Here is a 24,561-nt window from a genome sequence, read left to right as displayed (position 1 = left end):
TAGAAAATAATTATTTCTAACATATGCTTGTTAAAGATTAGTACTTTAAAGAAAAGATTATGTGAACTATTGACCTTTATATTTTGCTTGGCGGAATAAGAAAAGAGTCTGAACAACCTAGAACATATCTGCTTGAATGCGATAAATTTTATTAGCGGAAGGAAAAACCTTGTCATTTATTGTTAGCATACAACATGAGAGGAACATTTGTATTGCATTTTTATTGCTACTGCAAATTTTATTAGCAAGGGAAAACCTTGTCATTTATTTCTTGTCATTAACCTTAAAATTGAGGTTCCTCCCCACCTGCATCTGGAACTTGGAACTACTGTTCTGTGCTATCTGCAAGTAAAGTTTTCTCTAGCCATTCCAATTGATCACCAATAGTGCCGTTATTTGGTGCATTGCCAGAAGAATTGAACTCTGGATCTGCTTCAAGCATTTTCAATATATCAGCATATTCTGACAGGGGCTGGATCTCATCTGATGAAATAGCTTGAGGAGCGTCTTCTATAAGGTTACCCAGATTCTGGCTTTCACCGCTGACGTATACTGGAAGGGTCTGCAGATTTTTCGCATTGCTTGAAGCTAATTGTTCAGAAAGCATCTCAAGTTCAGAGGTTACTGCAGAAACCTTGTTATGATTTTGGGAACTGAATGGAATGGTAAAAGCTGGAGTATTGTGCCGGTCCTCATTTGGTGAAACCGCAGGAGGTGCCTCTCCTGTTGTGGTATCCAGCTTCTGGCTACCATTGTTGAAATCTGCTGGAAGGTTCCCTAGATTGATTGTGCCAGATGAGGGTGTTTCTTTTCTTAGAAACTCAAGTTCAGTTGTACTCACAGCAAAATTGTTCTGACCAGTCAACCCAGGAATATGGTATTGCTCTAGGTCCTGGTCACGGGGCTCATTTGGGAGCTGAACTGCAATTTCTGATTTTAAGGTAGAAGCATCCCCATCGGTTATGTACTCCGTACTAGGTGAATCCAGCAGAAAGTCAAGTAGTTGATTTACTCCTGCAACTTCTGCTGAAAAACCGTTCTGAGCATTGGAACTGGAGGAATCAGCTTGAGCATGGTTTTGCGCTTGGTTCACGGAAGCATCTTCTGGAGTCTTGTAGTTCAAACTCGGTAAATTCCTTGGTATGAGCTTATGTAGTTCACTTTGTTCATCTTGTGTTGAAAATTTGTCCCAAGTTTCAGAATTAATGGGATCACTTGCAACAGGAGTACAATTTTGCTCTTGAGTCACAACTGAAAGGTCATTTGAGAACTGAAGTGCATTTTCCCATATGTAGGGAGAATATTCCTCTGGAGCCGAGTAGTTCATCTTCTGTGGCTCAAGCACTTCTGTTTTTCCTGCAATTAATGTTGAAACTTGTCCCTGATGCACAACAGAAGGCTGATTGGGGAGCTGGACACAATTTGTTGACATGTTGGGAGAATCAACCTCTGAAGTCATATACGTCATGCTCGGTAAGTTTTCATTTACTTTCAACATGCTGTCTTCTGATCCAATAGGCTGTTTTTTGTTCAGAATTTCCATCATGTCGGTTCTGTATGCACTGCGTGTTTCTGGTATCTGGTTGAAATGTGGAAAGCATCCATGAGTTAGAGAAACATAGGGACTATTGGTATCATGAATTCCGTAGTGAGACAAGCCTTCATAGCTAGAATTTAGATTCTGCATCCTGTAGTCTTGATTGTTGAAACTGGTCACGGAGATCGATGATCGGGTGAAAGAATTTGGAGTAGTTGATTCTGTTGGATAACCTCCGACAGTACGTCCTACTCCAAACCATGAAGTCCCTTGTTTCTGCTGGAATACCAGGGAACTTTGCTTGGCTGGCACATTCCCATTACAAACGTCGCTTAAGCTGATTCTTCCAGTATATATGCCAGTCGCATTAATTCGCCGTACTTGATTTTTGTATTTCTAAAAAAAAAACTACATTAAATCCGGGACTGCAAAGATAAAGAATATTCTAAAAGTACATGCAAGTTGTCAAACTGTAAAACAGAAATAAGAAACCAGAAAATTAAACAGTAATAAGAAAATAATAATCCACAACTACAACAGCTTGTAGAGAATCAATCAGGAGTTGATAGATGGAAAAAAGTCGTTGAAATATGATGAGAGGAGAACCTGCAGATGGCTTGCAACCTGGCGCATTGTCACATTCTTCACGTCCATCAAATTCAAAATCGCTTTAGGACGAGCTCCTGTATGCAACAGGCCGACAAGAAAATGAAGATAAATCAGTAATTTAAATAGGTGAACTGAAGCATAGTGCTGAACTCAATAGATTGAAAAGGAAATTACATAAAAAAAAAATTAGAATGTTTACTGAGAAAGAAAATATACTTTCATCTCCCAAGGCACTTAATGCTGTTGTAAATTTGTGATGGAGGTCCGATGTCCAAACAATACGTTTCTTTCTTGTTTTATCATTGCTGTCAATGCTGTGTTTCTTGGAGATCCCTTCCTGATTCCTGGATGTACTTTCAGTGGTGTGCTCTATAGTTGGTTTATACCTCTTACTGTCGGAGGTTTGCTCTACATTTGGTTTGGACATCTTCCTTTTCTTTTGCTTTACAATATCATCAGCTGGCTGCTTTATCCCAGATGCCTTTTGTTTCTCTCTCCCAGTGGGGAAAAACTCTTCGGTGCTATAGCTATGCAAATCTGTATCATAATTTTCATCAGTTAAGTAAGTCTTACTGCGCACAGACTTACCTTTTAGATCAGTTTCTAGGCCAGGGCCCTTCCAATCATGCCCTGTATCAGGCCTACTTGATGCACCATCTTCTTTGGTTTCAGTACCTCCAAAGGAAGGTATAAGCACCCTAGACTCTACATTCGCCTCAATGTCTTCATCTTCTTCTAACCAGTCCATCCACTCATCAGGATTTGATTTACCTATGTCCTTCCAGTACGCGTGTTGCCACACATTTTTCAGATCCTCCGAGGCAATTGGTTTCTCAAGGAGAAAGCTTGCCCCTTTGTCTAGGGCTTTCTTGGTTAGGTCAGCATTCAATTCAGAGGACATCACTACATCAAATGTTCAGATATCAAACAATCATTACACAAGAAAAATTAAGTTGTATGCTAATCAATAAAAATGGAAAACTTAAGGATCTGGTGCTTACATATGACAGGAATATCCTTCTCCAGCAGTGCATGCAGAAAAGTTACAGTGTCGCCATCAGACATGTTATTGTTAACCATTACTAGTTCATAGTGATTCTTTTCATTACTGATCAGGGACAAAGCGACGGATGCCTGCTGGATTGCAGTAACTGGAAAGAAGATGCAACATAAAATTAAATTTCACTTAACACGGCTGCGCAGAACAAACATTAACATAAATTTCCGAAAATTTTCTGATGTGAAAAGTATATTCGAGAACTTTCTTCCGCGGCAAATAGCAGTTACATTTCGTATACTACTTATGATAAATTTGCATATAGAATAGAATTTATATATCAGTCATCCTTGCTAGACAGATGATCGATCATTGTCTAAAACATTTATGCGCAGACATACGGCATCTTTGATAGTCAAAGCGTTATATTTATGTATTACCATTAAATGAGTTTTGTCCAAGCACTGATGCGGTGTGCACAAGGGAATTTGAATCATGATCAAGCAGCAGGATTTTGAGACCGTGCGCAAATTCAGGAACACGATCAATCTCTGTGAAACGCATGGAGTCCATTTTCACCAAAGCTACACAAAGAGTGACTGCAATAAATAGGGCAAGAAATCCAGACGCTTGAACCTGAAAAACTCATTAGATCAGGAAACTTTTAAGTTCTAGCAGAGAATGTGAAGAACATAAATATGACATCTAGTGAGGAGAGGGATGACAATTACCAGGTGTGTAGTTTGAGCAGTTAGCATTAGCACCACAATAACTTAGAGGGTGTTTTGCTGCTTTCAGAAAACAGGTTACTCTATGAAATGAGAAGAATCAGAAGAAGGGTGCTTGTCATTGTCCAGTTTTATGCTTAAATAGAGTCAGAGTAGAGACTATTGGAACAGTTTTGAAGGTCAGCTGAATCCAAAAGGAAAAAAGCAAACTCAGTCCAGGTAGTCAAAACCATGTTCAGCCCTGTAGTAAATCATTGTAGAATTTCCAATTAAAGATTTATTTCATAGAAAACAACTCATAATGTCTAAGCCAACAAACTCTCTTTTATGGAAGTTTCATTGTATGATTTCTCCTCTGGCCTCATAATATATCGTGAAATTTCTTAGTCTTATGAGCTAAAATTGGCATGTAACATTAAAGAAATCACATAAAAACGTGGTATATTAAGAGGTGGTTTTGGTGCATTCAAAGATTCACCTGAGTAACAATGTGTAGCATACATTTTTTTCTTAAAATGAAAAGTAATGAGTCAATAGTCTGTTGTTTGCAATTTTGATGAGCTTTTGAACTTGAAATGAAAACATAACTTATATGTTTTATTTGTTTGAAGAAAAAACTTTTATGATTTAGAACAAAGGTCTGGATTCAGCTAATCAAGCCGAGAGTTCTTAAACAAGCCCTTCAAGAGAAAGAAATTTTCCGCATGGCAAAATTTTGACATACAACGTGTTATTTGTAATATAGTGATATTTAGGGATTTTGATCGCACTGTAATAGCGAAATGGAATATTTTCTTCTAAATTATAGTAGTTAAAAACCATCTTATTAGCAAGTTTTTTTTTAACAAACCTCACATGCCCGGACAAGTGTTGAGTTCATGATCGTAATTAACGCGTTTCCACTTTACAGTTTTACCTTATGCCACGTTCATGTCTCAATAATCTAACGACCAGTTTTAAAGTTTGTAACTAGTTAATGTACGAAATAAATCATTTCTTTATAAGGGTGAAAATCCAAAATATGACTCCCGAAAAAGCAAGTTACAATAAAAACATGATTGAAAAAGTGCATGTTTTTAGCATAGATTATCTGTGGTGCCTTAATGTACCGAGACACCAAGTTGACTAGCTTAATATAGAGGTAGACTAATTTGAGATCAAGTCAATCTAGTCTACAGTACGTATAGATGAAGTCTCTCTACCTCGGTATCAAATTTAGATACTTAGTGTGTCACATTTTTTCCCTTTTAGCCTTACTCGAAGAAAACAAACAAACAAACTTTCCCTTCCAACAATTAGTTTAGAACATGAGATCATTGGAATGAACCATTCGTTGGGAAACACAAATAGACCTAAGTACTAACTATCAATTCAGTGTTCTATGTTGTTCGGTCATGTTCACCGTAGTGAGTTAGTGACTACGGAAACCATGCTCAATCATCTTTAGACGTAAGAGTGTCGGGATTGAAACTCAAATCACTTAGGGTGAACAAAGGTCCAGCCCAACCCAAATAGCTCATCCAACCCAAATTCAGTTCTCCAGTTCCAACAGAAACCGGATTTGGTCCTTTGGATGCTTCGTAAAGTCTCGTAACTCGTACCTTAATCTCTCCGGCGGGACGCTTCAAATAAAGCCATAAGGTCAATAGACACACACACGGCCACTCTCTCCATTTCTCACAATGGTCAGCTTCTTCTTCATCTCATCACTCATTAGAGTTCGGTAACTTTATTTAACCATGGGCTAATGATTTCCGCAGGCTGATTTTACGGAAGAACTGGAGCCCCTTTTCGATTACAGCCGCGTGCAGCCTCTCAATGCCATCTCCCTCGACGACGGTGAACTCTTTTATCCCTTTAACCAATCCGATCGAAAAGCTTCAATCATCTCGAATTGACAAGCTCTCACTGTTTTGTAATTGATAGACGATGATCCGGATTCTTCTCCTCCGGGCAATAAGAGAAAGAAGGCCACCGATTCAGCAGTAAGCAGCTATTTTCCGGTATCGGATTATAATTATGCAAATTAGTTTCTGTTTGTATGTTGATTTTCTGGCGAATGAATTTGGATTTTTAGGTTGAAAAGGTTGTTGAAAAAGCCAATGTCGCAGTTACTGAGGACGAGGAGGAGGACTGGCTGATTCCTCCTCCCAAAGTTGCTAGGACTCCGGGTGATGATTCCATCTTAAAGGCCTTGAGGTAGTTTCTGTTACAGTGGTTATTGAGTTGTATAGATTCTGTTGGGTTCCAATGTTGTAACTCTGTTGCAGTATTTTGACCGATGAAATTGCGCTGATTTAATGCAGGTTACAGAGGGCATCATTTGCTGAGTCGGCTGAAAATGTGGTCCGGGCTGTGGAGGAGTCTGTGAGGCAAGAACTTCTTAATTCTTCCCTCCAAACTTCGCCGGATGCTGCAGCAGCTCCACCTCCAAAGCCCCAAGTTGAAAGAAACAAAGTGGTTATATCTGTTCAAGATAATGATGGAAACAAGCAGTTCCGCGTGTTCGCGGTATGTTTCTGTTGTGCAGATATGAAATGTAACTAGTGAGCTTGTATAATGTGTTTTTTTCTGGTCCTTTCTCATCTTATAATTGATTAGGAAATTGAATGGTAGTGCAGAAACGGTATATGCTTACTGATAACCTGAGGTTTACACTGCAATAAAATATGTGAGCCGTGTGAATTGCAGAAAATTGAAAGATACCATTTAGGGTTCAATAACATTCCAGTTTCATGTACCGGGTATCTGTGTGCAATGCTTATGTAAGCTAGTGTCTGCTAACTGAGCACGGAGTGTTGATTTCCATCTTGAGAATCTAGAGGAGGTTCTTTCTGTGCCAATTTAACTGTACAACTGTATGAAAAACCATATCAGAGGATATATAATATGTATGTATCACTGAGCTGTATTAAATTCATGTGATAGATTCACCCAACTCGTTTGACCCTGTATGTACAACTTTTTAATTCTTTTCTTTCTGATCTCTCCCCCAAAGCCACCCCAATCCTTTTTCAAAGGAGAAGAGAACTTCGTATTTTGATTTTGTTTTACTAATTATCCCGCGCAGTCTTTTTTTCTGTAACTTGCTTTTTTGATGTTCTCTTGTAGAGGTTTCATCTATATGACTTACTGGATGTTAGAAAACTTTGAGATCAATAATAATTTCTTCTACATTGACAGGATGACAAGCTTGGTCGGGTATTCAAACTGTATGCAGATAAAGCTAAGCTGGACATTCAGAGTTTAGTTTTTAAGTTTGATGGAGATAAAATACCTACAGAGGCAACACCTCAAGATCTGGGGATGGAGGATGATGATATTATCGAAGTACATCATATGGCAAACAAAAAAGGTAATGAATGAGAAGGATCATTTGGTAATCAACTTAATACTTTGCACTTGTTATAGAATTCACCCTGTCATCCATATGCTTTTGGGTCATTTCATTTAGGTTCATATCTAAAATTTATGTACCATTGTCATGTGCGAATTGCTACCACTGCTGGCAGGAATTTTGGTCGTTAGTTGCAAGATATAATGTTTTTCTGATATATGCCGTTTCGAAGTTATGTGCTCTACATCCAAATTCTTATTCATTCTTCTTTGATTCAGGTGTTTCTTCCACCAAGGCAACTCGATGACCCCAAATGCTCCGTTTTAATGGTTGATGTATTACTGTAACAACTATGCGTGTGCTTTCTCCCCAATTGTATAGTTGTAGTTCACATTCAGAAACTTCTTCAGAATTCTTTACAGGAACAAGTACAAGCTATAAAGACATAGCTTGGCTGCTTAAGGAAAGGAAAAACACATCCTTGTACAAGATTTTTTCTGATTAACAGACTAGTTCTTTGTGTCAGTGTGTTATTCATATGCTTTTAACTTCCATTGTTGCTCTGTAAAAAGTAGTGCTGTAAAACCGAGCTTTTTTACTCTGTCAACGTTGAATTGGATTATCAGCTTCTCATGGTATAAGGATCTCATTTCCTCATGTCCATGGTACCTTTTTTTTTGGCAATTCATGTCCATGGTACTTGAAGTAATAGTTTGACAAAACCAAATTCTTGGATTTCATCATCGAAGTCCATCCATCTGAGCTTGGATTTGGATCGAGTTTTAGGATTTGGATGACCTGGGTCATACATTTCACATGCATTCACTCACTCTCAGATTGTAATGGGATAACGTGGATGATGATCGCATGGTCCACGACCCAATCCACGCTGGAAAGTTAAGCTCAGAGAGATGTACACGTCGGACTCGTGAGGTGTGAAAATCGTACACAGCACACAACAACAACAGAAGATAATCAAAGCAACCAAAGAGATGAGCTCTCTGCGTCTCTGATTCTGAGCCTTAATTTTCCTGGGAGAAAAATAATCACGGTACATTTCATTCTTTCTTTTGTCTACTTGTCCAAGATTATAGCTCTGAATTTTTCTAATTGGAGTTCCCAGTTTGGAATACCTCTGTTTCTTCTGTATCATATTTGCTGATCATGTGAAGTTGACCGAGGACATTTGAGATTTATAAATACAATTTTGCGATTGTTTCTTCATGTGTGAATGACTGTGTCATGTCTCTGGATCTGACCCTGTAACGACAAATAGTCAGAAATATGGTTATGGATGCAGAACCTGCTAAATGTATATAAATTATAATTGTCAGGGACTTGGGGTACCTCAACCATTCTACTGTAGTAGTTTGTTTTTATCTCCTTCGGACTAATACAAACTTGGTGTTTGGATTTAGAAACTGCAAATGTGAAGCTTCAGGGTTTCAAGTTTTCAGAGAAAATGGAGAAATGTTGCGAGTTCTGCAGAGCCCTAAGGCCAGTTGTGTACTGTAAAGCTGATGCAGCACAACTTTGTCTGTCTTGTGATGCAAATATCCATTCTGCTAACACAGTTTTTAATCGGCATCAGCGCACTGTCTTATGCGAATCCTGCCAAGGCCGTCCTGCTTATGTTCAGTGTTTGGATCACAGAATGTTTATGTGCAATGCCTGTGACAGGAGCCAGCACATGCCATCTTCCCAACATCATCACAAACGCACTCTCCGGAGTTACACGGGCTGCCTGTCTGCCAAAGATTTTGCAGCATTGTGGGGTTTCCAATCAAATGAGATGGATAACAAGACTCTATCCACTTCTTGTGGTTCTTGTGACTCTAGTGTGGTAAACTATGATACTAATGGGCAGTCCTACTCACTTATTGAATCTCTTTCAGCTGGTGCTCAGTTTGAAATGGGATCAACATCGACCAGTAAACAATACAAGGTAGCTTGAACTATTGGTACTGCTGAAATAATCATGTCCTTTATTTGATGCCTTTTATGTGTTTTATCTTTGCAGATATATTGTGAAGGTGAAGACCATAAGAAGAATAGTTTTATTCTGCACCAGATACTTGACTTGGAAAGGCTGCAGCTAGCCGAAGGGAATAGCCCTTCAGCACAAAGTGACCTATCTTCTTCAGCACATAATACTTGGAAGAGCTGTGATGAGAGTCATGATCAGCATTTACAACGTTGTGGGACTACTGTTGTTAACTTTCAGCTAAAGGAGAGTCCGCTTCACAATCCAAAAGACGACCCCTTGCCATTTCCATTTTCTCAACCAGAGCATTTACTATCAAATTCAACTATTGAGCTTCCGTTGCAGACAGATTCCATTTGGCAGTGCAGAAGTCCGGTCCAAAGTAGTCAGGTTCGACCAATATTAGTTTAAGTCATTCATCTGGACTTTTGTTGATTCTATGTTAAAATTATTTTGTTTATACTGTTTAGAAGTTCCCTGAGATGAATTTTCCTAATTTATTCTCTCCATATGGAGGAGAAATTTGTTACTATTTCAAAATCAAGGCACACTACTCATTGTTTTGGTCCATTTGTTGCAACTATGTGACTGCTCATTCATTTTCGACGCAGAGTGCAAGTATTTCTATGTTACTGCAATATTAGTTCATTAAGTCACCAGACTCTTAACACTGGGTCTCCCCTGCTTGGGGGTCTGGAAGTTGTAGATGTACAAGTGTGGACACCCTCTGTGTAATTCATTATTTAAAGAACCATTTTCCATTGTGTTTTACCATCTGACCTGATTTTGTAGCTGTGGTCTCAAAATATGCAAGACCTTGGGGTTTGTGAAGAGCTTGTTTGTCATGATGATTTCAACATACCTGATGTTGACTTAACATTTCCAAATTTTGAGGAACTCTTTGGAGGTGATCAAGATCCTACCAGAGTTCTGCATGATCATAAAGATGTCTCATATTCCTCAGTGGAGAGGGACATGTCCGTCAATAAATCAGACGACAGCAACTCAAGCGGAATGGTGGTATAGACTACGATTTCCACTGTATTAATTTGAATTCCTTTCTTACGAGTTACAAATGAAATGTTAGTGTTGCAATAATAGAATCATCAAGCTCCTTTATATATAAGATGAAAGTAAGGTGCTGAACAAACATCTGCTCCCATATAATTTATCTTGACAGGATGCATCAGAGGCTTCTTCTATGTACCTTACTCCGCCTGCAGACTTTGACAAAGCCTGTAACATAATTCAAAACATTTCCACAAGCATTGATTTTGGACTATCTTCTTCAACTTTATCATTCTCTGTACCAAGGAACTTCACCATTAACAACAATGCAGCTTCCCATGATACAGTACATTCAAGCACTTCACCTGATGTGGATGCTGGACAGCTACAAGTCGGAGCGAATTCTCATATGAGGTACAAGGAGAAGAAGCATTCTCGACTGTAAGTAATCTAATTCCAAAGATCTCACTAGTGATTTCTAAGATCGAAGTATGACATGTTAGTATTACATAGGCATAACAAAGTGCATTTCTTATGTTCAGAACTGAAAAGAAATTTCCATATTCGTCAAGGAAAGCTACAGTTGATGTTCATAGGAGAGGAAAGGGTCGAGTTGTTAAGACAGAAGAAGAATGTGATTCGGACACCATTGACGTGATAAGAAATTACTGATCGAACTTTAGCCATCTTTGTCCGCAAGTACATATTACCATGTTCCAGATGAAGGTGCAATCTGGTTTAAAATTTACAGTCAGCAAAGCAAGCATGAACTTCTTCTTTTTTTACAGTAGTTGCTTCGTTAACACACTTAGCAGTAAATTTATTGAAATTTTTTACGCACTTTTTATGTGGATCAGACTTTATTGAAATTGAAGAGTTATGAGAAGACAAGTCATCAGTTCTTTCCTTAATTAACAAAAGAAAGAAAACGCCATTTTTACCAGATGTGATCACATTGGCAGGTGGTTCTCCTGAGCCAAGCAACCTCCTCATGGGAAAGGAAACCCTGAATATTGAAGGTAACATTTTTTCTCCCATCAAACTTGGTAACAGAGGCGGAAAACATCATAAACAATGTTGTCACTATGATAAGAGTAGTACTAACAGTAACGAGAACACGACAACTAAAAGAAGCCTATAGCATTTTAATTGGATGGTCTCCTTTGTTCAACACACAAGTGAAGTTCCAAAACAGCACAGACAAAGCTATATTCAAATTCACTGGCTCATCGGCAACCGTGTGGGATTGCATCCGCTGATTCATAACAGAAGAAGCGAATTTGAAAATGCAAGCCACAACCAATACGCACTCAGTAAATCCTAAATCAGTCAGAGACAGACCAAATCATTACTTTAAATAGCCCACTCTAGCAATGCAGCAAGCAATTAGAGCACTAAGTAGCTGAAAAGTGAAATCAAGCAGTAAAAGGAAATGGGCTTCCAAGCAAGAGCAAACCGAAACCTGAAACCGACCGCAGGATTAAGAACCGATCTTCCGAGCCCCTCCGGTGGATTCAGCAAGCAACCCCAGTAAAATTCACCTCAAACTTCTGAAAAGAATATAAGTCAAGTCAAGTGAGGTCGATTGTAAACCACCAACAAGGTTTATAGTTTTATACAAACAATTACATGCTCAAATGCAACTCTATATATTACCGAACGCAGACAGAAGCTGAGTAATTGAAGAGGGAGAGGGAGAGAACCCTATACCTGCAACTCTATATCCTTCTTCTCTTTTCTATTTCTCGGGTTTTTATACCTTACATATGGTATGGGTATACATGTCTTTTAGCAACGTTTTCAGAGCGTATTCTCTCGTTCTCGGCGCATTTCCGACCGGTTGTGGCTCGTTTCCTGACGTTTCTTTTAGACCATGCGTGAATCAATTTCAAGTAGCATTGGAGAGTGCGCCGGATTTTCCGGGAGAGCCGCCGGAGAAGATCAAGTAGATTATGGAAAAGACAACATTTCCCCTCTATTTTCAGTTGAAACTGTTGTGAGCCGGCTAGGCAAAACCCAATAACTTATATTTTACCATTCTGATTTGAATGATGGTATTTCCAACGTTTTAGTCGTACATTGTGAATAGGAAAAACTTTATGGGAAGGAACCTATGTTAATTAGCCTATATATAGAACAGTTTGGTCCCTGCTCTAGCTATCACGATTACTACTGAGAATACATCTCTCTGCCCATTGGAGAAATCTCATCAAGGATAGCTCAGAGGAGAATCAACCAAGCACGTCAACTAATCAAATTCGTATTGAGATATAACATATGGCAGCTCCAGGTATGTTTGTATTCTTATGCTTGAGTACAATATATATGCATTCAGTTGAACTTACAAAACTTCATTCATCTAGTAACCAAATAGTGAACTGTCATCCACGCACCATCTTATGCGACTCATGCAACTGCCTCTCAGCTTATGAGGATGGGTGTCTGGATCACGGTGGCATCGGAAGCGGGCTTATGTGCCAATTGTGTGACCGGAGCCACCATGTGACGGCGTCCCCAGTGCATCATAGTCGACTATCGATCAACAGTTACCCCGCTGCCGAGTGTTAAAGCTACTCAATCTTCTCCACCAATTGCTCAATCTCCTTTATTGACTACCTACTGATATGGCTATATCTATGTGCATCAATTATGCTATCTGATTGATTGCTAGATCATCAGTTACATATTTGTATTCATAGATGTCAACAATTGTAATCAATTATAGTCTGAAGTCTATATAATTGTAAATCTTGTATCATTCAGAATGAATGGAAATCATTTTCTACACCGAGGACTTTGCCGCAATTTGGGGTGTGCAAATGAATCAAGATCTCACTACTGACACTAGTAGTACAAATCATGAGTGGAACTTGGATATTTTGGACCAGACTCTCGACTTGCAAAAGTCAGACTACTGTTTCTCTTGGACAGTGCAGCAATACAACTCGTCAGGTAATTTTTTTTAATTAATTTTTTTCATTATTTTGCAAGTAATTTAATTTGGTCATTTCTCAAAAAAATGGAGCTTATTTTTCTTCAAATTATTTACTACTAAAACTCATTAGCTTTCAACATGATCTTCTTGTTAGAATTGAGAAAAACAAAAGTAACAAATATTGAACATACAGCATTCAGCTTTGCAAATATGTAAGTTAATTGTTACAACATTTAAGAGTTAACCGCGGCATATGGGTGTTCACTTGTTCAAATATGCATCTAATCACCTCAAATCTTCAATGGGATCAATTATGGGAGAATTCATTTGCTTGTTTAGCTAATATTACCCGTCATCAAATCACTAGCTAACTAAAGTACTTAATTACTTAGTCTTAATAATTATTCTAACAGATTACGTAATTGTTAGTCATGACTGATTCTGTAGCGGCGGTCTGACAAGATGCAAGACCAGCTTGGGGTTTCTAGCATCCCTGATGATGAATACCTAGCATTCCTCAACTTGGAAGAACTAATCGGAGACGAGGATGATCAAAATATTATTTTCAGAAACCAGCAGCAGCTTGATGACGGGAACGAAAATGATCCCAATAATCTAGATATGGTGGCAGCCTCCATGGACTGTCCGGGGAAAGTTCCTTTATTCACGTCAATGGATGTTCATCATCTTCGTCGCCATCCTCGTCACTACTACTCTGCAATAATTTAAGCAGTAGTATCGTTTCATACGGTGTCAACCGTGAACATGTTTTTGACTCCAGAGCTAATGCCGTGACGAGGTCCAAGCAGAAGAAGCATTCTCGTGTGTGAGTACTATACAAATAAAGCCTCTAATAAACCTCTCAAGAAAGTAGACTTGTTATTATTCGATCATTCAATGATCCCTCAAATCTAAATAATCAAGTCTCCAATCATTTATCCTTACTACACGAGTATGTATAGTATATTTACACTCAATAAAACGAGTATCGTATCTTGAAACCAATGAAGGTTAACGGACATTGACAAGAGATGATGTTAACTAGGTTTCATTTTAAGCATATTCTAGTGGTGCCTTGATCTCTATCACTAGTTTTCTATATAACATGTACATGCCAAGTATGTCTACTTAATTAATTTCGTTTTTTCGTTTTCAAGGTATGGGAGGACAATTCGATATCAAAAGAAGAAAGCCATAGCGGATGCACGTAAGCGGGTGAGAGGTCGATTTGCGAGAAGTTAAGAAGCTGAGCAACACGTTACCAAAGCTCTCATGCATTTATGTATGTAACTAACTAAAATTAGCACTACACTTCTTCCGTGTTAAAGCAATAGTGTAATTAGTCGTTTTATATCAAATTTAGGCATAGCTATATATACTGAAATCAAAGAAATGTACAAGTGGTTGTAATGATTTTGTAATAACTAAATATGTGTAGCAACTTAAATAGGTCGACAAAAATGCATGAATGATCGGTGTGACGGTGTTGAATCACGCTTAATTCTTTTTGGGTTTAGATTGAGTTACTATATTCTATGTTGTTGGCTCTCATAATTTATAACATACACTCGAACAGATTAATATAAAGTTCACAGAAGAATAAGCCATCGATTGATCTCATCTCATCGATCACTGGTTTGGTTATAAAGTTATATATCTTACTTCTTTATGTGATGCATGATTCACCGAACATGTACATGATATTAGATTTTGATGTAAGAGCTATATATAATCGGACAAGAACGGGTAGTTATAGAACTTATAGATGTGATGAAGAAGCAAAACACCCTCTTAAACCAACCGAGAATGATAGCACTTCACTTCCCTCACAATTCTTCCTTCATTTCATAATCCATATGAAAAATTGCGGTCCCGAAAATACCAAAATTAAGACTACCACCATCAACCTCCCCTCCAATGTCAATATGATTCCAAACTAAGCAACAATCTAAAGCTAACCACAACTCATTACACCTCACAACCGAACCTGTCTATTATATCCCCTCTACCTTCTTAAAGTTGTTCTAAATAGCTTAGTCTTCTACTCTAACCGAACAAATAAAATTAAGAATAGAAACTATTGATACTCTGCCTTACAAATGAAACAAAGAGGCAATTGCAAACGAAAATTATTCATTTTCGAAGTATTAGGGTACTTGATCGAGATAAAATTAGTCGAGCACGTTGTAACTTGATAATTTGAGAGTGAATCTTTTAATTAAATTAAAATTTGCATGGTGATCGGATAAATTTGTGTAGGGTGGCGCGTGGATATAAATCGCCACTATAACAATCTGAAGTTGAGCACGAAGAGGGAGAGAGTAAGATAACACTACCGCTAGTGTGTTTCTTGGAGCTCAACATTTCTCACAGTCAAGTGAGTCAACTGGTGCATACGCCGTAGATTATAAACACGGGTAAATCCAACGGCTCAAATTAGTTCATCCAAGTAGAACTACCTGATCTTTGTCCTAACAGAATCGACGTTTGAAAATGACGAAATACCCAAGAACAATCCAAACAAAGTATCAAAGCACTGAGGGTAGTTCATGTAAAAGTAGCTCAAGTGCTGAGCTGGCATTCAGTTAGAGGTTAGTTTTGGACACACGCTCCTGCTTCTTCATTTTCCCTCCAAATTGTTCTTCCCCTTTCTCCCAACACCTATAAAACCCAGTCTCTACTCTCTACCTCCATTCCTCTACTCTCTCTTTTCTCTCAAATCGGAGATAGAAGCTTCGTGATGTCACGCTACGACTTCAGAGCTTCTGAAGGTAACCAATTCCTTTCTCTCCGCTTTAATTGTTCGCTCAATTCTTCATCAATTTGCTAGATCTGCTTCAATCTCTGTTCGTCGATGCATGATTCTCTTTTTCACTTGATCAGATTGTTAATTTTCTTTGATTTTTGATTCAATTCTTGAGGCATAGAACTGTAGCGAAGTTGTTTCTTGTAGATTAGGATTTACGATCGGTGCTCTGTAAATTTCAAAAACCTAATTAGAGAAAAATCGAATCAAAACTGCAAGATAAGTGTGATTTTCTGATCTTAATTGTATAATTTCTTGATTTAAAGAAGAAATTGAAGTTAAAATGATCGGAATTGTGTTCGTGTTACAGTGAAACTGAAACCGAGGATGCAAAACGACGTCGTCTACTCCACCGCCTCAGGCCGCTTCGGAACCTCCGCAATGTCACCACCGCAGCCTCAAAGCTACAGCGCCGGTTACGATGCCGTCTTCTCCTCCTCAATCTTCGGTCCGAAGCTTTCTCCCGTCGCACCTTACGGCGACGAATCAGACTCCGACACGTTACAGGCCTACCGCAACAAGCTCTACCAGTCTCTGCTGGTCCAGAACCGCCAGGAGATGGTCAATCGCCACAGCCTCTGCCTGAAGCGCCTCCACGAGGCGGCGGAGGAGGCCGACGCGCTCCGCCTCGAGAACAGCCACCTCCACAACGTCAACGCCGAGCTGAACAAGCAGCTCAGCCTCCTCATCCAAGCCTCCATCCGAAAAGAGATCGAAGCTTCTACGAGCGCTGTAATGCAGAGGTCGCCGTTTGGAATCGTCAACAGGATTCGCGCCCTGTCAATTGACGGCAAGTCGTCGACTCATGAGGAAGAAGACTTCAGCGATCAGAGTCCGATGAGTGACGTCATGGATAATGAAGAGGCGGAGAATGTTAATGTGGAGAGGACTGCGCTGCCGAAGAGCATATCGGTGAGGTCCAGCGGCTACGTGAAGCTTCCTCCGGTGACCGCTGCTACTAACGCCGCCGCTCGGACTCGCACCGCGGCCAGATCTCGAATCGCCAAGGCGGCAAGTGCTTCAGTAAGTCGTTGGTATCTGACTTTTACATGTCATTTTTGGTAATTTAATCGTATTGCGCTTTGGTACTATTTACTGTCAGAGTGAGAGTTTTACTGATGTAAAATCTTGGTCAAAAAATTTCAAATTGCACAGGGAGTAGTTTATTGTTCTTCTATGTGTTCATGGGAATCCTATTTGGTTGGGCAAAGTTAGACTGTAGACAAGCTTTGAATCATGGATTGATTTTCAAATTTGTTAACTGCTCTTTCTGTGTTTGATTTCTTTTGATCATGGAATCCTTTGTGTTTTAAATTTGGGGAAACTTGAGCTGCAATTGCCTGAGCTTTGATTCATTGCAGTGGGTGGATCCCCTAGTTTGGTAGAGCGCATTTAGATTATGTATATAAGCAATGCACATAACCTGTTTGTGAAAATGCCAGAATGATACAACTTCTAATAGGACTGTTAGTCTGTGTATAATCTTAATGCCTCTTCTAATAGTGTGTTGATTGATTGGGGAAAGCTATTAGTTTTATTAGCATATGAAGGCTTTAAGCAATACACATGACCGAAATGAGCTGTTTGATGATTTCTGTAACTTGATTATTTAAACTCTGGAGCTGCTTCCTTTAAAAAAAAACCATGGAGCTACTTCTGTAACTTAGTTATGAAAATGCCGAAATGAAATGTTTGATGATTTCTGTAACTTGGTTATTTAAATACTGGGGCTACTTCTGTAACTTATTTATGAAAATGCCGAAATGAGATGTTTGATGATTTCTGTAACTTGGTTATTTAAACATTGGTGCTATTTCTGATGATTGTGTGTGCAATGCAGCAAAAGGTGTACGTTCCAGGAATGAAGAAAGAGGAGGTGCCACTTGAACTGGAGGTGTTCAACCAGGGCATGCTAAAGACTGAACTCTGCAACAAATGGCAGGAGTCTGGTGACTGCCCTTACAAGGACCACTGCCAATACGCTCACGGAGTTGAGGAGCTGCGCCCTGTGATTCGCCACCCACGCTACAAGACTGAGGTCTGCAGAATGGTGCTAGCTGGTGATGTCTGTCCATATGGCCATCGCTGCCATTTCCGCCACGCACTTACTGAGGAGGAGAAACAGCTTGCCGGTGGTAACATTAAACTCAGCAGGCCAATCAGGTAAAATATGATGGAAGACAGTAAGTGATAAAGAGAGAGAGACAGCAAGGGTTGAGCACAGTATTGATGTTTATATTGCATGCCCTCAGTATATAATGCCTAGTTATATGTTGGTAAGTGTAAGTATGGAAATGCATAACATGGTAGGAATAATTACCAGGCGGCAGAAGCGCAGCAGATGGACAAGAGATGAGGTTCCCAGAGATCTGCCTCTTGTTTCTTTTGTATGTGATGAATTTTCATAGGTATATGAGATGTTAATATGGCGATCAAACCATACTACCAACCATGAAGAAACTTTCTATGGTTGACATGTTAATATGTTTTCGGTTTGGACTTGTTATTCAAAGCAGCATCTCAGTCTCATTTTGGTTTCAATTACTCCCTGATGTGATTTTATGTGTTTGATTTTGAGTGAGTTATGATGTCTCCAGGCCTTGGTTGGTCTAAACCCCTTAATGCCATTCTCTGACTGTGAGTGTGACTATACAGAAGAGTAAAGGAATGAGGTTTCTTACCCAGTCACCCATATTACCATTCTGCTTTAACCTCAAGCTCTTCCAAGGTCTGTCCACCTGGACTCCACCATGTTTGTTACAAAACCCAGAAAATGACATCTTGAATCAAATGCGGATCTAATTTTAGGAATTTTTGTGTTAGGTACAAAAGTTTTATAACACCAGTAATATTGGAGTTGGAGTTATGCTCTGTTTGCATTTTGCAGGGTTGATATTGGGCTGGGTCTTACTAAGCCAAATCCAAACATATTGAATGGCCTTAGTTGGCCCAAATGAACCAATCAACCTATATATGTGTTGGGGGAGGATACGGAGAGTTGGGGTAGATGGAGAGAGAGGACTGGAGAAGGTAGCTGCTGGTGGGTAGGTAAGTGATCAGATTCATCATTTTTATGGATCTGGATGAACACTCTCTCTCGTCTATTACACCAGTAGATCTCCTCATAGTTTTCTCCTTTTTGCCTTGAAAAAGAGCAGTCTACAAAAGATCTTCCGAAACAAATCAATGAGAGAAAGGGGAAAGGTAGATAGAGCCCAAGGAAGTTTTGGGGTATGGGTGGCTAGGTTAGAGATGAAAGACTGGTTCTTCTCCTGAACAGTTTCTCTTCCCTATGCCACCTGTTCCCCATGATTGCCTTTGGTTCCTCCCTTTCCTTCTTCTTCTTTTATGTAACTCTGCTTCTGGTAAGTTAGGTAGATTCTTCCTCTCCTGATCTATTTATCATCTGCAAATGTTCTTGTTGATATGCTTGTTACTATTGTATAAGATGAACTTTCTTCCAACTTAGCATGCTTGGCTATGAGAAGAGCTTTATATTGACCCTCCTTGATCTGTCAATTGTTAACAGTTGATGCATATATTACAATTGTTCACTGCTGTTTATACATGGCTGGATTACAGCTTGACTTTCCCTTCTGCGTAAATCCTTAGCCATAGATATGAGAGGTATCAATTTGAATTTCAATTCAAACTTGATAAGAGGGAGATTAGATGTATAAAATGGAGACTAGTTAGAGTAATTGTTATTCTGAAATGGTGGATGAACTTTTAAACTTGCTAATATCGTAACACCTTAACAAGTATGTGTTGCAAAATTCAATGGTGTATGAACTAAAAAATTTCGCTAGTATCATAACACCTTAACAAGTATGTTTGACAAAAGGTTCTTGCCTTAAACTAAATGATATCTTCTCATTACCAAAAAAAAAAACTAAATGATATCTTTGGCTCCTCAACATAGTAGTAATCTATCGCGGCCTTGTGGATCCTCGGATATTTTCTTCATAATATTATCCCAACATTGGATTAGAATGACTTGTTCATATCCATTTGGGAATCAGATTGAAAGTGTGTTTCATAGTTGCGTATATACTTTCTGATATATATGAAACCATGTTGCATGGCTAAGACCCAAGGCATATGTATTACAACAAATTGTATTCTTTCTGATATGGAACCCTATTGCATTGCTAAGACACAAGGCAGTCTATTACAAAAGTTGATTTCCAGAAGAGAGAAGAGCAACCAAGTACCGTGTTCAATAGAAGGTACTGTCAGGTAGTGGTCGAAAGCTGTAGGTCTAATTTTAGGTGAAGGGAATTACGATCGCCCAAGCCTACTTGTTAAAAAAAATTGTTCAACTTTTTACACTATTCTTCAACACTTGGGTTTTCTTTCTTGTAGTGACATGATTCATTTACCATGGCAGGCTTAAATCTAGTTAAGTAATTGTGTACTTTGAAAATTAAATATCAGTTATGCAAAGACGAGATATAAATGTTACCATATATTTTGACAGAAACTCTGAGCTGGTCATGATTTTTGTGAAAAGTTTTCAAATTTAAGGATCAGTTGTAAGACTCGAGATTTTTAATCTCGAATTACTGACACATTAGGACAAATTAATTGACATTTATGTTAAATGTCGAGTACGTGATTTAATACGTCTTTATTAAGTTACACGTTGCCACAAGTTCAGGAATGTCTTCGGAATATTTTTCCGACACTCGGTTTTTGTTTTTACGAATTTCTAAAGTTGCGTTTTGTTTTAAATAATTTTTTTGTTTGAGTATTTGTTTTTGGAGCCCAGCATTCTTCAACTTGACCCGAGCCCAAGACCCGGGCCCAAGTCTTTTTTCTTTCTCTTCTCCTCCCGTCTTCTTCTCCCTCATTTCTATTCTTTCATTTTCTTCTTTGTGTCTTCCACTGAGACCGCACCACACCGTCACCCTTCTCCTCCGTCGAGCCTAACACATGCATCACCACCATCTTGACCGCATTTTCATCCTCTTCCAATCCATGTCCCTCGATCATCCATTTCACCCACGAATTGGTGAGATTGAAATCAAGGCAGTGGAACACCACCGAAGGAGCTCATCACCTCCGGCGGGTTTCGACGATGTTTTCCTTCCTTCTTTGGGTGAGTCTTGCCTAAACTCTTCATACCCAATCCAATTTTTGTTTCTATTTGATGAACCAGGGACTAATCTCCCTTTTTCCTCCTCATTTTCTGGGTTTATTACCATCGGTACACCACCATCACCGTCGCCCTTCTTCTTGGTGAAATTGAGAGCTTCTCTGACCCTAATTGGTAAGTCCAATCTTCTATTATCATTTGCAATTCAATTTCCATCTTTAAGCATCTAAATTAGAACCTAAATCTCTCTTTCCCCTCTATTTTGCATCTGCCGAGACCATGCCTTAATTCCACACCTCCGATGAACTTTCCTTTCACTTTTGGGTGTCGAGATGGGCTAAGCAAGGCCAAGGATAAATTATGAGTGACGACAACGGCGTCGTCTGGAGCTAGGAGTGTGCGATAACCCTTCAACCTCACGTTCTATGGTCAATTGAGGTAGTAACCATCTCTCTCGGCTTCTGTTTTGTACTACATGCTAGTTTGTGTTGTTGTGAAAGTTGTGATGATGTTATTTGTCAATTAGTGTTAGAATATGATTTTTGCAGCCGGAAACATGATCGGAGACAAAATTCCCCTGTTTTACTTTTACCCTTATACTATTTTACTGTGATGTGAAATTACTAAAATACCAATGGCAGTTTTACTGTCACTATTTACTGTTTGACTTTGACTTTTACGGTTTTATCCTAAGTTACCCTTTTACCATTTACTAATTGAATTTAACAGTTTTACTTTTTAACCAAGGTAACTTAGTGAATCGAGAACTTGTTTAACTTAGAAAAGTGTCAGTAGTAAAATATTAAATATTATCTTTACGATTTAGGGTATGTTTAACTATAAAGCATGCTTATTATCGTTCGATAATTAATGTTAAACTATTCTCGAGTCATTTGAGAATTGGTCAAACGTAAACAATTCCTGGTCAAACTAGGAACGAATTGGTCAACGGAAAGTCAAAATATTGACTTTCCTGGTCAAACTAGGAAAAGGATCTAGTCACCTTATCTACGATATTCGAGTTGAAATTGACTCTTTATATGATCTATAAATTCAGAGTTGATGGTATGAGATCGAGCAGTGGAGCAGAAGCAGTAGCTATTTCTATTGATTTGGATAACGGCTGGGATTCTGCATGTCATTCCAGTAGGGGAGCTAACCCTCCTATGTTGTATTTTGCGCCAAATAAATTGCATAGTCTAGTTCTCGGTTGAATAATTTATGATGCATTAAATGTTGTGAAAACCCGAGACTATGCACGATTTGGAGATAAGGTAAGTAGTGAGTCATTGCGTGTGTTGACCTGAGAGTGACAGAAGACTAGCATACTAAGTAATCAAACGATGTCGATGACCGTGAACCTCCAGATGGGCAATGCTCTGTTTATTATTGGATCTATTTTATTCTATATTATTGAGGGCATTCCGTTTAAATGGACACTCTCGTTACTCTGTTATTATAACAGACGTGTAGTTGGCCTCGACTATTTAGTCGCTAGGATCGGTCGAACATTGTTTGAAGTTGAATTTGCCTTACCCTACCTTTGAAGTTCCACAAACTATTTTAGCATGATATTCCCAAACATGCATTATTTTAATTAAATGGTTTTACTATGAGTACTCAAAACTACCCTCAACGGTTTATAAAACTTATCCTTACCTGATTTTAGTTTTCAAACCTCATGGGCGGGCTGACCCCTATTGGGCAAGCGAGGACGACGCTCACCTCTACGATAGTTGTCTTGCAGGTCCAATTGTTATTTCCGGAGCTAGGAGCCTCATTTGAGACTTGAGAGTTAGCGTTTGTGTTCACCCTTAAGCATTTCATTCTTATGTTTATTAACAATGTTTTCGAGTAAAGTTTCACGAGGTTGTTTCTTTAGTTATTCTTGCCACTTTTGTATAAAAATTGGGTTGTCTACTTGTTTAATTTGGGCCGGTGGCATTAACGCTACCTTCCACATTATTATTGTATAAATTATTTATTTTCGCGGAAATGTAAAGTAATATCATTTATTTTTCGTGAATGTATTTGTCTTATCTAAACCTTTTACTTACTTGTTCACGTTATTAAGTGTGAGCGAAACCTAATCGCTCTGTTCACTTGCTAATTTCCTTTTAAATCCCAATATACTGTCATGTTCCAATTCCGGGATGTGACACTAGTAGTGCACTACTGTACTAGCTGTGGTTTTCTTGAGAAGTGAACATTAGGCTAAGTTAACCATATGGTTGGCTTGAAGGTGACTAGCCAAGGATTTTAACTTTAAGTAACTGTTGCTTCAAAGTAGTGTTGTTAATTCTAGTGAGGGAGATGGTCTGCATTGGAAAGGCAGGATTCTGGGAAGTTGTGAATGGGATAGTTGGCAAGTAATGAAGTTCACACCTTTGTTGTAATTCACAGTGATTTTCTTAGTAGCGTTTCCCATTTTTACGGTTTCCTCAAGCTTCACGCTTTCCCTTCCTTCTCTTTTACCCATTAACAGGTTCATCCACAAAATTACAGTCTGAATTTTGTTCTGCAAATTTGAATTATTATTACTGTTCATCATTCCTTTCCATATCATCCCTAATACATAGTTTTTTTAGTATTCTGTCTTCCCGATGCGTGTTGACTATGGTAGAGCTAAATCCATCTGCATGATATATTTGTTGAATATAGGAGATGATCCCATTGCGGAGCTGAAGTTTTTCCTTGCAAGTTTGAGTTGCTTGCTCTTGAACTGGCTGAATTATTTCTCCTTTCCAGTAGTACCATGCAGACAGTCCAAGTTAAGAGGCTAAGATCACTATTTAACATGACTAGATGTTGGAAGCATGATGAAAAATTCTGATACTCGGTTTCTTACTAATTACTACAACATTAAAACCTGAAGTTGTCACACAAAATAAGAAACTAACAAATTAGTCTAAAGTTGTCGAAATGCCATTGAACTCGTAATTTCGAGTTGCTTTCAGGCTTTTCAGCCGTGAATGAATTAAACCCAGAAACTAAGGGCACTACATCCTGTTTGATAGGTTAGGGAGATGAGAAGTTGAGAACGCAAGGTCGCTCTATGACAAGAAAATGGAATAATAAGGGGGTCCAGATCCGAAAAATCATTTTCGAAAAAATCCATTAACATTAGTCACCCTGGAATGAAAGAAGGATAGATTTTCTGTACCGAAAATTCTTCCCTCCATTAATTTTCACGCACACAGTAAAAGATGAAATAAGTTATGAAAATCCATGCATGCTTGAATCTAGGAGGAGGAAAATAAACGAGGGATCCAATGCGGAGGCGTGCGTGCTTACTCGGTTGTACGTACTTTCTGGTCCAATATGGCGCCGTATACGGTTCGAAACGACTCAAAGCTGTCGAGGCCCTCACGCGCCGCTTCTTGTCCGCCCATCACTCGACACTCATGGCACACATGGCCTTCCATTATCCAATCATCGACCATCTCTCACTCTTTACCCCTTATTAAAGTTTAGCTTGAGCTCCCCCGATTCGCAATGCATATTGGCATGGATTTGATTTCA

The 24,561-nt window shown here is 38.9% G+C and overlaps 3 protein-coding genes across 3 annotated transcripts; all 3 read left to right on the top strand.

The window, feature by feature from the left end:
- Positions 1-5,404: 5,404 nt before the first annotated feature.
- LOC126790593 (uncharacterized) lies at positions 5,405-7,733 on the top strand. Its single transcript, XM_050516895.1, has 7 exons — positions 5,405-5,556; positions 5,632-5,710; positions 5,798-5,856; positions 5,949-6,070; positions 6,178-6,382; positions 7,055-7,226; positions 7,487-7,733. The coding sequence occupies exons 1-7, from the start codon at positions 5,554-5,556 to the stop codon at positions 7,513-7,515; spliced, it is 669 nt and encodes a 222-aa protein (XP_050372852.1). The 5' UTR covers positions 5,405-5,553; the 3' UTR covers positions 7,516-7,733.
- A 144-nt stretch (positions 7,734-7,877) lies between these two features.
- Positions 7,878-11,144, top strand: LOC126790592 (putative zinc finger protein At1g68190). The gene is made up of 6 exons (XM_050516894.1): positions 7,878-8,259; positions 8,627-9,153; positions 9,229-9,582; positions 9,985-10,212; positions 10,373-10,641; positions 10,743-11,144. The coding sequence occupies exons 2-6, from the start codon at positions 8,671-8,673 to the stop codon at positions 10,870-10,872; spliced, it is 1,464 nt and encodes a 487-aa protein (XP_050372851.1). The 5' UTR covers positions 7,878-8,259; positions 8,627-8,670; the 3' UTR covers positions 10,873-11,144.
- Positions 11,145-16,220: 5,076 nt separating this feature from the next.
- Positions 16,221-18,439, top strand: LOC126791475 (zinc finger CCCH domain-containing protein 15). Its single transcript, XM_050517934.1, has 2 exons — positions 16,221-16,964; positions 17,782-18,439. The coding sequence occupies exons 1-2, from the start codon at positions 16,269-16,271 to the stop codon at positions 18,106-18,108; spliced, it is 1,023 nt and encodes a 340-aa protein (XP_050373891.1). The 5' UTR covers positions 16,221-16,268; the 3' UTR covers positions 18,109-18,439.
- Positions 18,440-24,561: the final 6,122 nt, after the last annotated feature.

The sequence above is a fragment of the Argentina anserina genome, chromosome 4 (assembly GCF_933775445.1).
Source record: "Argentina anserina chromosome 4, drPotAnse1.1, whole genome shotgun sequence".
NCBI lineage: Eukaryota > Viridiplantae > Streptophyta > Magnoliopsida > Rosales > Rosaceae > Argentina > Argentina anserina.
This window is presented reverse-complemented; position numbering and strand designations above follow the sequence as displayed.

What these genes read in the sequence shown, in the direction of transcription:
- LOC126790592 (XM_050516894.1), top strand. Translation starts at nt 8,671, where the DNA reads ATGGAGAAATGTTGCGAGTTCTGCAGAGCCCTAAGGCCAGTTGTGTAC. An exon ending in CGACCAGTAAACAATACAAG is followed by an intron (nt 9,154 to 9,228) that starts GTAGCTTGAACT and finishes TTATCTTTGCAG; the next exon opens with ATATATTGTGAAGGTGAAGA. An exon ending in GCAACTCAAGCGGAATGGTG is followed by an intron (nt 10,213 to 10,372) that starts GTATAGACTACG and finishes TTATCTTGACAG; the next exon opens with GATGCATCAGAGGCTTCTTC.
- LOC126790593 (XM_050516895.1), top strand. An exon ending in AGAAGGCCACCGATTCAGCA is followed by an intron (nt 5,857 to 5,948) that starts GTAAGCAGCTAT and finishes TTGGATTTTTAG; the next exon opens with GTTGAAAAGGTTGTTGAAAA. An exon ending in AGCAGTTCCGCGTGTTCGCG is followed by an intron (nt 6,383 to 7,054) that starts GTATGTTTCTGT and finishes CTACATTGACAG; the next exon opens with GATGACAAGCTTGGTCGGGT.
- LOC126791475 (XM_050517934.1), top strand. Translation starts at nt 16,269, where the DNA reads ATGCAAAACGACGTCGTCTACTCCACCGCCTCAGGCCGCTTCGGAACC. An exon ending in CCAAGGCGGCAAGTGCTTCA is followed by an intron (nt 16,965 to 17,781) that starts GTAAGTCGTTGG and finishes TGTGCAATGCAG; the next exon opens with CAAAAGGTGTACGTTCCAGG.